The sequence below is a fragment of the Callospermophilus lateralis genome, chromosome 9 (genome assembly GCF_048772815.1).
Source record: "Callospermophilus lateralis isolate mCalLat2 chromosome 9, mCalLat2.hap1, whole genome shotgun sequence".
Lineage (NCBI taxonomy): Eukaryota > Metazoa > Chordata > Mammalia > Rodentia > Sciuridae > Callospermophilus > Callospermophilus lateralis.
In genome coordinates, this window is record NC_135313.1 from 34,636,601 (window position 1) to 34,649,797 (window position 13,197).

At 36.4% G+C, this 13,197-nt stretch overlaps 1 protein-coding gene across 4 annotated transcripts in view; it reads right to left on the reverse strand.

Annotated features, from left to right (window-relative positions):
• Positions 1–13,197, reverse strand: part of Spats2l (spermatogenesis associated serine rich 2 like) — a 161,574-nt gene that overhangs the window by 41,483 nt on the left and 106,894 nt on the right. For all 4 annotated transcript variants that reach the window (XM_076865802.2, XM_076865804.2, XM_076865803.2 and 1 more), the window contains exon 6: positions 11,820–12,066. In XM_076865802.2, the coding sequence (XP_076721917.1) occupies positions 11,820–12,066 (247 nt within the window). The remainder of the gene's footprint in view (positions 1–11,819; positions 12,067–13,197) is intronic.

Sequence of the window (13,197 nt, forward strand, 5' to 3'; positions counted from 1 at the left end):
ATAACATCATTGTTCTTCTTTATTTTGTTAGTAAATACTTAGATTGATTTTTGGATGTAAAAGCAATGTTGCATTTCAGGGATAAATCACACTTGATTGTGGTGTGCTATCTTCCTTATATATTGCTTACTTCATTTGCTAATATTTTGTAGAAGACATTTTGTTTCTTTATTCAAGAACGATATTCTTCTGCAATATCCTTTTGTCAGGTTTTGAAAAGTGTTATGTTGGCCTCATAAAATGAGTTGGTAGTATTCTATATTTATTCCTTAAATATTAGTTAGAAATCATAAATGAAGCTATCTATACTTGGAGGCTCTAATTATGGATTTCTTTGCTAGCTATAGGCCTCTTAAAAATTTTGGCAATTTATGTTTTTAAAGGAATTTGTCTAGTTCATCTAAGTTGTTGGGATTATTATTCATATTACCCTGTAGCTAGTTAGTCTTTGAATGAGGGGCCAGGGTTAATTTCATTTCTGATATTACAAACTGGTTTATTATATTTTCATTATAATTCAATTCAAAATATTTTCTATTATATAGTGTGAGTTTTTCTTTGACCAATGAAATTAGTTAGAAGGTTGATTAATTCCTAAGTGTCTTATTGCTATTGATGGTTAATTTGATTCTATTATAGTCAGAAACCATATTCTAAAGATTTCAAAATATTTTAATTTGTTGCAACTTATTTTACAGTCCAGAAATTAAGACCATTTCAACGAAAATGCTATATATTCTTGATGCTGTTGGGTGTAGTGTTCTATAAATATCAATTATGTCAAGTTGGCTGATGGTGTTATTAAAATCTTTTATACTCTGATTTTTAATCTACTTGTTGCTATCAATTACTAAGAAAATGGTGTTAAGGTTTGGATGTGAAGTGTTCCCCAAAAGCTCACGTGTGAGACAATGCAAGAACGTTCAGAGGAGAGTGATTGGGTTGTGAGAGTCTTAACCCAATCAGTGAATTAATCCTGGATAGGGATTAACTAAGTGGTAACTGAAGTGCTAGGGTGTGGCTGATGGAGGTGGGAATTGGGGTGACTTTAGGGTATATGTTTGTTATCTTACAAGTGAAGATCTCTCTCTCCAATTTCTGATCATCATGTGAGATGCTTTCCCCCACTATACTCTTCTGCCATGATGTTCTGCCTCACCTTGAGCCCCAATGAATAGAGCTGGCCTTCTATGAACTCAGACCTCTGAAACTATGAGTAATAATGAATTAACCTTTCCTCCTTTACAGTTGCTCTGATCAGGTCCTTTTAGTCACAGCAGCAAAAAGCTGACTAAATCAAATGATATTGAAATCTATAATTATTCTGGCATTGTTTATTTATATCTATTAATTGCTGCTTCATAGATTTTGAAACTTGGTCATTACATATGTATTAAATTAGAATTGTCACCTTTCTTTGATGGATTGACCTATATTATTTTAAAATTACCCTGCTAATATTTTTTTGTATTAAAATCTTCTTTGGTGTTAATACAGTCAGACCTATTTTATTATGGTCAGTCTTTGGAGAGTATATCTTTACTATAATTTTGTGCCTGTCTCTGTCTTTACATTTGAAGTGCATTTCTTAGAATAATTACATATAGTTAGGTCTTACTTTTTTTTTTTTTTACCCAACCTCTGTTTTTTAATTAGAATTTTAGTTCATTTATATCTTATATGATCATCAGTATTATGGATTGTATCTACCATTTTGAATTTATCTTATTCTAATTTTTTTAAAATTTTTAAAAAATCTCTTTATTTTAAAGGCTATTCTGATGGTTATAATTGTAAAAAAAAATACTTATTTTAAAGACTGTTCTAAGGATTACAATCTTTAAAAAGTCCTTATTTTAAAGGCTATTCTAAGGATTGCAAATTGTAGCATTAATTTATTGAGGTGTTCTTTCAGTCAATATTGTTTTACTTCATGTATAAAGTAGGACCCCATATAGTAATATAATTCTACTCACACTCAACAACTGTTTTCTGATGGTTGTATATTTTACTTATACATATGTTGTTAACAAATTGTTATTTTTGCATTAAATTGCCAATTGTTTTTAAAGAAATTATGGAAGAGAAAAACTTCTTATCTTTCAGTCTACTTATTTATCATTTTGATTTCCTCTAACAATTTATTCCAAATTTCAATCTGGTATAATGTCAAATATTCTTAAGCTTGTTTTGTGGTATAAGTCTGCTAGTGATGCATTTGTTCAGCTTTTATTTGAAAATATCTTCATTTTTTAAAAATACATTTTCTCCAGAAATACAGTTCCATATTAGCTATTCCCCCATTAAAGATTTTACTCTATTGTCTTCTGGGCTATATTGTTTCTGATAAAAAGTCAATCTTCATTTTTATGGTGGTTGTCCTGTTTGCAAAGTGTCTCGCTCGCTCTCCAGCTGCTTTTACGATTTTCCTCTTCATTTTTGACTTTAATAGTTTAACTATAGTGTGGTTTTTCTATGACTTATTCTGCTTGGACTTATCCTGCTGAGCTTCTTTTCCCTATTCTAGAAATTGATGTCCTCTTGTTCATTTTCTTCTTTATTGTGGATTTCCACATTTAAAAATTCTTTTACTATAATTTAGTGGGGTTTATGATGAAGGAGATGTAAATTCATGTCTTTTTCTTGAAAGGTTCTTGGTATGCTTTGCCAAATTAGTCTGCAGTCAAGTTGTACCAATTTACACTCAGCTGCAGTGCATACAATTACATTTAACTCTTAAGAATGCTGACATCTATCAGTTTCCAGGGTATTAAATCTTGGTATCAACTTACATACTTTACTTGTCCTTGATTTGATTTATTTTACATAGTAAAACATGACCTGTGCTGGTTATTTTTTGTTAACAGCACCAAAGCAAACAAATCTTCCTCTTGGGAGAAACACATGGACTTGATTCAAAGATTTTCATAATATATGTATATCCATGTATGTATGCAAATTTAAAAATTTCTGAGAATGAATTTTTCTACTTTTTGCTTTTTTAGTGAAAGCTTGACACACATATAAGCAGGTTGAAGAAGTATACACAGTATTTAAATCTGTCTTTTAAAATGTATTAAATATAGAGTAGTTCTAAAATAATTACTTTAACCCATTACAATGGTTTCACGATCTTCTACACACATGTAATTTCAGTAAAGCACATCATGATTAACATCATGATTATGATTTACTTGGGTATTATAAAGTAGTTCTACCTGGAAAAAAATTGATAAAATTTCTAATATCTGTGTTGCTTAAATGTCTGTGTCATAAAAGTACTGAATGAATTTAGTGGTGTTTTATGATAACTGAAAATAATATAATTAGTGGTTCATTGGTTAACTGATTTGACTCTTCTTAAATATTTACAAGAGAATAATACCCATGAAGATTAAACTTCCTAAAAATGATCTCTACCCCTACTAATCAGTTTTACAAATAGACACAATGAGATTAAAACAATCTTTCTGACCAGCAACATGTTAAGAACTTAACAAAATATTCAGGACCAAGGGTGTAGCTCAGTGGTAGAGTACTTGTCTAACATATGTGAGGGCTTGGGTTCAACCCCCAGCACAGAAAAATAAATTATATCCTTTGAATCCAGTATTTCCACTTCTGAGAACATATGCCAAGAATATGATCATAATTGTTTATAGAATTTTACATACAAAAGAGGTCCACTAAAGTATTGTTTTTAAGAGCAAACAACAGAAACCATCCACATGAATAACAGTTTGGGAATATTTAAAAGAAAGATGGCAAATTCATAAAAGTACAATGCTGTCATTAAAATAATCTTAGAGAAAATTTAATGATATGAGGTAGTATACATGTCAAGTAAAAAGCAGATTATAAAGTTCACATGTTGCATAATAGGATTTTTGTAAAAAATTATACATGTCTGCATTTAAAAAAATTCTAAAATGAAATTTAACAGAGTTCCGCCCCCCCAGGAGCTAGAATATTTTCTTTTTCCTTAAACGTTACTGATTTTCCAAATTTCCTCCATTAGGATAAAGTAATTTTAAGTTCAGAAACACAAATTTCATAATTATCAATAAAAAACAACAATGAGCAACTTCAAATTAGGCTAGAGTGGGGTCTGGAGGCCAGACTGTCCGGGGCCAGTAGGCTAGGGTAAGACTTTCACTCTTTACTCATAAAAGGTTAGCTTTGTCTTTTGAAGAGATCACAGAACAGAGAAAGATTTGGAGGGAAATTATTAAATGTAGGAGATGAGTGAGCGAACTACTGTAGCAGTGCAGACTAGAGAGGGTGGTGGTTTGGGTGGGAAGGTAGAGGTGAAGACAGTAAGAAATGGATGTGTGCTAGGAAGGCACGGAAATGAAAATCAACTGAACTTGGTCACCGCCATTGGAAATGGGAGCTGAAATATCATGACTGATACCTAAATTTCTTGCTTTCGTACCTGGAGAGATGGTGAAGTAAGATCAGGAAGACTAAAAGAGAGCCAAGACTGGAAGGGAGATCATGAGTTAGTTTTGAACATGTTGTTGAAATGCTTTGAAATGCCAAGGAGAAAATGTCAAATAAGAGCCTGAAGTTCTGAGAGTAACCTGGACTGGGAAGGTGAGTTTGTGAGCCATGTTGCTAGGGAATGGTTGAAATGATCTAACAAGAAAAGTTGTCTTTACATGGTGCTGGACCTGGGTGGGACCAAACAAGCCTTGAAGAGCTTCAACAAGTTAATAGCCAGGTAAAGAATGACTCTCAAAAGAAACAGAAGAAGCAGACACAAGAGTGTCAGGTGGCAGAAACAAGAGGAAAAAGAGTGGATAAGGATAGAGTAGGTGCCAATGTTGAATACTGCTATAAGGAAAAAATATAAAGGGTTGAAAATGCCTGCTAGTCTCAATGCCATACAGGCCACTGGTGAACTTAGTGGTAGCAGTTTATTTGGAGACATGGACTATAAGCCATACATAACAAATAGGGTGGTGATTGAGAGAGAGAGAGGGGAGAACAAATAGAGACAGTGAGCAAAGATAACTCTCTAGATATGATAGCATGAGGGTCTACTGATGAGATATGATAGCATCAGAGTCTATTGATGAAGCCCCAGGAAAACTCTTCTCAGTGCAAATACTGTACACTTCACTTGCAAGTTGCATTGTTCTCCCACCTCTGGATCACAGGGTACTAACAGATAACAGAACAACCAATAACTCTGGAACAGAGACCAAAACAGACAGGTTTATTCAGACATAACGTCAGTTTTGCCTTTTCTGTTTATCAAATGCCAATGGGCTTTATTATTTCATTCAAGTCCTATGAAACTTGAGCAGCTCAGAGTGCTTTAAAGCTGGCTGTGTTCCGACTGGAAACAAATCTTTTAGTTTTGTTTACACTGTCTTTACACCAAATCATATGTCATTAATACCTTTACAAACTTGATTATATTAAAAGGTAATAGATAATAACAAGCTGTCAATGGCAAAGGGTAGGCATGTTAACAAATCAAGTGCCTTCCTCTGTTTTACTTCTCTGCAAAACAGGTTCAATTCTCCTAGCATTTTAATAGAACCATGTAAGTCTTTGCTTAAAAAATTTTTTTTTTGAAACCTTGGTCTTTGTAGGGAGCATGGTCCACTTAATTAAATCCATTTGTCATTGAAATTCATTTTAATATATGAGTGGGAAGTCTTGAAGGCATCTGTATTCAGAGATGAGTAGTTTTGCGTCTTAGTCATCTAGTCACAGTTGAAGTGGTTTTTGAACGAGAAAGAGAAAGGAGAAGCCTTGGAGTTTCACCTCCTCGGTTGTCAGAGAAACACCTGAGGGGTTTTATGTGTCCTGTGTCCTCCTGTCACTACATCTTGTACCTGTCTCTCTCTTTCTGTTTTATCATGCCCAGAGAAAGGAAGGAGGCTCTGAGTCACTAGAAATGCAATCTAAGGTCTCTCCTAAAATTGCTTGGACAGCTCAGATGGTGGTGTTTGAAGCAGAGGTTGGGGCTGAGCAAGACACAACTGTAAATGAAAGCTAAGACCAAGAAATTAAATGCTAAAATAACAATGAGAAGTGAAAATAGAAGATATGTGCCTTAAAATATGTCAAGATACATGTTCATGTAGCAGTACTTAAGGTCATCTATATATATTAATATGTATACATACATACATACACATACATGTATATACACATATATATTAATAAAGTATTGTACCATCAATTTTCAAAAATTAGCAAAAACCTGTGGTTATAGTTATATAAGGGGTTCCACTAGGGTGCTTAATAAAAGTTTAAATAAAACATAGGCTGTCCAGATCATGATAACCTGATAGGAGAGACTCTGAATGGAAGCACCTGAGTTTAAGCTTATTTATGTCCTTTTCAGATGCTTATTGACCTTATCTGATGTCACTGTACCTCACACCCCCTACTTCCTCCTAAAAGCTTCCTTCATGTTCATCATAATCTATAATTATCTCAGTACCTTAGTTGTATTCTGTCTTATTATCCATCTCTTTTTTCCTGTTCCCAAAAGAATGTCAACTTCCTGAGACTAAAAACTTGGTCATTTTATTCATTTCCTATAGAAAAACACCTGGCACATGTTCTGTTAGATACTTAACAATATTTACTCAATGGATCAATGAACAGTAGGAGGTTTACTCTGCGCCAGAGGCTGCACTAATCACGTATGAATCTCATTTACTATACACTAGAATTTTATAAAGTGGAGTACTATATTCTGCTTTGCAGATAAGGAAACTGACAATCAGAGTGGTTAACTTGTTCAGGGTCATGTGTCTAGTAATCGAGGAGATCAAGGTCTGAAACAAGTCTACTGCTCAATGTCCTAGTTCTGACTTACGGCTTTATTGCTTCCAATTGAGAGCTGGCACTGCTGAAATCCTAGAACATACACATTTGGCTTTGCTGTTAAAGTTCTAAGCTAGCTGCTTTCTTCTTGTTCATCTTTTCTAATCCTCTGGTCCAATATGGGGCTTAGAGAAGCAGGGGAGGTCATCCTGAAGCTTGGGCCAAGAGCAACATGAAAAAATTTGCTTGGAAATCCTGTGGGAACCTCATGCCATATAAAACGCTGCGAAACAGCGATGGCGTGCTTTTGTTGTTATTGTTGTTACAGAAAGCACAAATGAAAGACAAGCAACCAACATTCTAAAATAACAGGGCCCTTTCTCTCCCATTTGGTTTACTTCACTTGGAGAATGAGAAAGCAATTCCTTGCAGAAACCTAGAATTCTCATTGTAAAGGGAAAATAGCAGGGCCCTACCTGGCCTGTAATACAGGGCAAACCTGAACTCTGGTTTGGGGAGGTCAGTAAACACAGCATGGAGAATAGGGAACAAAAGGAACAGGGAACAAAAGACCAGACTTGCCAGGATTGCTTTACAGGATGAGGAAAAATAAAGGAAGGTGCTTGGAGTCAGCCAGAGGACAAGGCAAAGACAGGAGAGCCTGCCTCAAAGTTTATCTCACTGAAGCTGCTGGTGGCCTGTGGTCCTGTGTCTTTCCTATTCAGTGGGAACTGCATCCAGTAGAAGAAAGACAATAGAGGAATGTGAATTACTGTTCCAGCCTAAATGGAAATGAGCACCTACACATCTCAGCTACATGAGCCTTAGAAATACTCTTTCTGCTCTACGTTTCTAAACATAAGACAGAAAGCATACTTGGAAAATATGAACCTGAAGGTGCTTTAGAAATTTAGATGGTTCCTTAAGAAAAAGAATATTATCTTTGGCATGACTTGTGGTAAAAATAAATCTTGGTCTACTCCTTGCCTGACTTGGTATTTGAACACAGGATGATTTTGATTGGATTATATAAAAGGTCTAATTTGAGCTGTTATTAAAAATTCTGAAATACAGAAAAGAACTACTCTCAGGCTTAAAACCTACTCCCAAACTTCTAAGCTATACACTGACACACAGCACTGTCCCACTTGACAGTACTATATTTACAGCCTGAAATGATGGTGCTTTGGGTAGTTATTTTTCACGTAGGAAGTCACACTAACACCCCTGAGCCACCTGCATAGATCTTAACGCTAACTCTTCCCCTACCAGAATAATGATTCTGTTTAAGACTTTTTAAAAAAGAGAGATCCTGAATGTCAAGGTGTTATAAAAGATAAAGCATGCCCCAAACACGTCCACAGCCTGCTGCTCAGTGGGGCATCCAAGGCAGGCTTTGTTCAGCCACTTTCACTACTGGAGAGCCTGATAAATGCTCCACCACTAGTAGCCTGGAGATTTCTTTTAGGCTCAAACTGTGAACCCACTCAAGTATAGGCTATCATTATTATTATTACTTTTTCTAACTTTTCAGTATACATTTTTTAGGAGTTAGAGAGTTCACAGTTTTAGCAGTAACTCTCCACTGCATGTTTAAGATTGCATGGATCTGAGTCAGGGTTTTGCCAATTTTTAGAGTTAAAGAGAACAGATATCCTCTTGGTTTCTCGACCTATGATCCTCAGTTTCCTCAGCTGTCAAGGGAGGAGATAGGATTTAAGGATTAGTCTCTCTCATCCTTGCCAGTACCAAAATTCCCCTCAACATGATATGCAGAGTTCCCAAACCCTAACACTCATCTAAGAGTTATCTTTAGAGGTCTTTAGGATTACTGATAGACCAAACAGGCATTTTAAAGTCATTTAACAGGTTTGGAATGAACTTCCTGATGAACCCTCATTATCATTGAGAAGTAAAACTTACTAGTTACAAACTCATTTTAAAATTCATGATCCAAACCCGTGGGCTGCTAATGAAGTTCATGGTCAACCAAGAGGATTCTCTTCCTTTTGCAAAAACATCCATTAACCTTCCGTTCCCATCATTTATTCTTTAACAGAGAAGTGTACACCAAGCATAAAGATTTGTAATGAATCAGTGACATTAACAAATAATGCCTTCATGCTCGACTTACAGAACCAAAGGGATTTTGGGTTGCTTCTTTGTGCAATCAGAAATTATTCATAGGAAATTCTATGTTAGGGTTTACCAAAGCCCCTTTGTATACAGAACTCCCTTTGTGGGCACTTAACTTTCAAGCTAGCTACCCACCATGAAGTGAAGCCCTTCTGCATCACCTTCTCTCTAGTCATATACTTGACAGAATTATTGAAATTGTTTTAGGAAGAAGGTATAAATTATGAGTAAATGAACAAATATATGTGCTAAGCTTTTAGTTTATGATTGATATCAAAACAGTAACTTGAGTAATTAGATTTTGAAAGTAATTCATGTGAAAGCAATAACAAGTGAAGTTGGGAATCTGCTACTCCATTATTTAATCTCTTTCTCCTGCCCTGACTATAAATCAAAACATTCTCCAAATTGTAGACACAGTAAAAATTAAATTAAAAAATTCCTGGAGAATTTGGATTCGAAATGAAATAGATCATTTTTGTTGTTGCTACTGTCTTATTTTGTGCTTTTTTGTTTTGTTACTGGGAAACCCAGAGGTACTTTGCCACTGAGCTATATCCCCAGCCTTTTTCTTTTGTACTTTGAGTCAGGGTTTCACTAAGTTGCTTAGGGCAACTTATAGAAAACCATCTTATAGTAAATGAGGATGATCTGAATTACAGCACTATTAATGGAGTTGTTAGGAAATTGTTTCTGGAAGAAAGTTTGTGCTTTGTGAGCAGTTTAAGGGCTGACCAGTGTGTTGTACAGAACGTCCATTTTCTAATGCCTTCTCACTGAATCCCTGACTTGGCACATGGCACATGATTTGGCACAAGTAATTTCTAGTTTGTCTCCCTGTCTCTTCTGCTGGACCCAACTCTTATCCCAGTCAGGGTTGGTGTCTTACTCATCTTTGGCATGTCAGCTGCTGCCAATGCCTTGCAAACAGCAAAGAAATAGAAATAGGTGCTGGGTAAAGTTCCTCTCACTGTTTCTGAGCCTCTGTGTCCTCCCTATCACCTTGACTACTGGCCCCTTGATGCCCACTGCCACCATGGATGGCGCAGTTGGGTGTGGCACCTCTCTTCTCCAAACCTTAAATTCCCTGGGGTACCCAGAGCCCTCCCTACATGGATATCAGAATGTGATCCCCTCAAAGACTAGAACACACCTTATCCTTCTCAGAACCCATTGAGGCACCAAGTACAGTGCTCTGGATGTCAGATTATTTTAAAAAGTCACTGATTCAATCAAGTCAGGATTTTATAGCTAGAAGAGAAATGTTAGGAATTGATGAGTGGAGTGGTTTTCACTGAGGGATCTATCACCCCATAGGAGGCATTCTGAAAGGCCAAGGGGGTGTTTTGAACATTTACCAAAATGATTGTATATGTGTGTTTGGGGGGAAGGGCTTCCACATGATCACAATCACAGGAACATCCTGTACAACAAAGAATTGTGCTGCGTTCTGAACTTTCTTATGTTTACCTGGACATTCATGCTTTATGAGGTGAATCTAGACAGTTTTACTAAGGACTTACAGGATTTACTTAGATTGCCAGGATTCAACTTCTGTGGAAACTGAGGGATGGTGTTCATGACTTGACTAAGTCTTTCCCCAAGTGGAAGATCACATGGCCAATTATACCAGCAGTCCTGATGCTGAAATTGGCACCCAGCACCCCCTGCCAATCTGGGTGTTTATCAGCTGCATTCCAAGTAATTTCACATGTACGCACAACCATACTTACTGACGCTTTCTTCACATGTTAAATATAAAGAAACAGTGTCCACAGTATCCAGCTGACTACTGTCTTACATTTTACAAGTGCACAGTGCACCACTACAAGTAGACACTGGATCACTCTATAAGGCCTTCCACTTACTTATTCCCAGAGTTCTTATCTTTTTATTGAAATTCTATTTCTAGGTAAATTATATTATGTATAAGATTTATTTTAAGAATCGTTATAAAAATGGGGCTTTGGGTCAGACAGCATTGAGAACGACTGATCTATTAGATTTCAATACAATTATGTTATGGTTTGAATGTGTCACCCAAATTATTGTGTTGGAAACTTAATCCCTAATGCAACAATATGGAAGGAACTTGAGCCTCCCCATCCTTATGAATGAGTTAAGGTTGTTATCATGGGAATGGATTAGTTATTGCAGGAGTGGGTTACTTATAAAAGGAGAGAGTTTGTCCCATCACCCTTCAATCTTGGGACTTCCCAGCTTCTAGAACTGCAAGTCAAATAAACTTCTATTATTTATAATTTATCCTGCTGTGGTATTTTGTTAGAGTAGCAGCAGAAAACAGACTAAGACAGTTTTCTAATTTTACAGAAATGGGAGAAACTGGAAGGAAAAAATATGATGTATTCAAAGCCTAAAAGTGTATTGAGAAGTAGCTTTTTGTAGATTAATTAATTATAGCTATAGTGCAAATAATTAACATTCCAGATTCTAACACCCTGGATGCTCATATTTTATCACATCATATAAAATTCACCAGGAGTTAAAGTAATTTGATCTGCCCTTCCTAAAGGAAAATATTTAATAAGATTTCTTTTTGTCACCAATTATCCTTGCCTTATCCCAGGTGAATTCCAACAGAGGTGTCTACAAAGAAATAAGATTTTCCATTGTCCTGAGGATCCCAATACAGACTAGAACTTTTTTCTTTTTTTTTTTTTTTTTTAAAGGACTTAGTGCAGGGCTAGATTGAGCACGTCTTCTTAACCCTGCACTCCTGCCCTATCCTGGCTTCAGGAAGCCCATGTGGATCCATGCATCTGTGCATAAGTGGATGCTTCTCCAGCATCACCAGTAGCAACCCCAATGAGTTCCCTGTGTGTTCTTTTCTTCTGTGTCTTCCTAAGCAGATTTATTTAAGACTTACTGACCTGTGACCCCACGAAGCGCCTTTGAAGGTTCCTCGAGTATTGAGATCTTTTTCTCACGAGGGGCAAGGGCTGGCTTTTCATTGGCAGACTCAGAGGATGAGCTGTCCTTCTCACAGCCATTTATAAGGCCGTTCTGCATGGCTGGTGCCTGGGACTGCGGGGGCCCTGCTTCAGGCCTCTCGGCTTTGTCTTTTGCATCTTTGTTGCCTTGATGCTGCTTAGACTTGCTTCTTTTTCTTTTATTGTTCTATAATGAGAAACAAATGAGAAAATAATTATATTCAGCTCAGACTCGATCTGAGAGTTGAAAATAAGGTTATCTTTGTTTTGTTTTGTTTTGTTCTTGGCTCTGTTAATAGGCAAAAATACCTATATCTTAACCACCAAGTTAATTTAAATATTTTCCTCCTACCAATACGTTGTCTAAATTTTTACATTACAAACATAGTTTCCCTTAAAAGGAGAAAAAGAGAACAAGGAATGGCATAAATAGCAGAGACATTTGAGCAATGTGAGGCTCTAATGCGTGAGTGGTAATATAATAAAATTTGGTCACATGAACTTGAGTTCGGCATTGGTGCCATTAGAGAGTAACTCTGGTTTCTTAAAGTGGTTATGGGCAGGGGAGGCCAGGTGCACACTAAGGTATACACCTTCCATCACTCGGGAAGGATGGTGCCAGAGAGGAGGATTGGCAGGAAAAAGGATCACACTCTTCCTGGCAAAATGAGAAAGTAGAAGGTAGGTTGGGTACCTCTGAAATAGGCACCAACCAAGCAGGAAATTCCTGAAATTGCTGCCACTATCCAGAAAGTCTCAAGTAGCCATGGGATCCATAATCATCCCTGTGAATATTTAGGCTGGAGGTGACAAATGCCAAACTCATCTGGGTCCACCTGGATTTGGACTGTGCAACAGTGTAGCTGATCCCTGGTCTTCTCAGCTACTAGCTAAACAGCATTACAAGGCTTCACTTTGTTTATCTGAAATAGCATAACCCTGCATTTTATACAGATGAAGTTGTTTAGATCCTAATATCATATGGCAAAGTTTTAATATATTGCTCCTATAATGCCCTAATCATGAAATATATAATATTATCTAGGAAATTAACAGTAGCTACTCCTAAGTATGTGGTACACTTTCTTTGACTTTGGCTTTGCATCCAGTTGATATTCAGTGTACTTAACTCAGTAGGATGCAGGCTCCAGCCATGGCTTTGTTCGCCTGCATACTTGGGAAAGAAATGAAAAGAATGTATTCCTCTTGTTCACCCTCTTCCCCACTCCCTTTCTTCTCTTTTGAAGCCCCAGTCACTTTCCAATAAGATTCCTTTAGGTGAGAAATGAACATCATCGTGTGCAGGATAAAAGGGTCA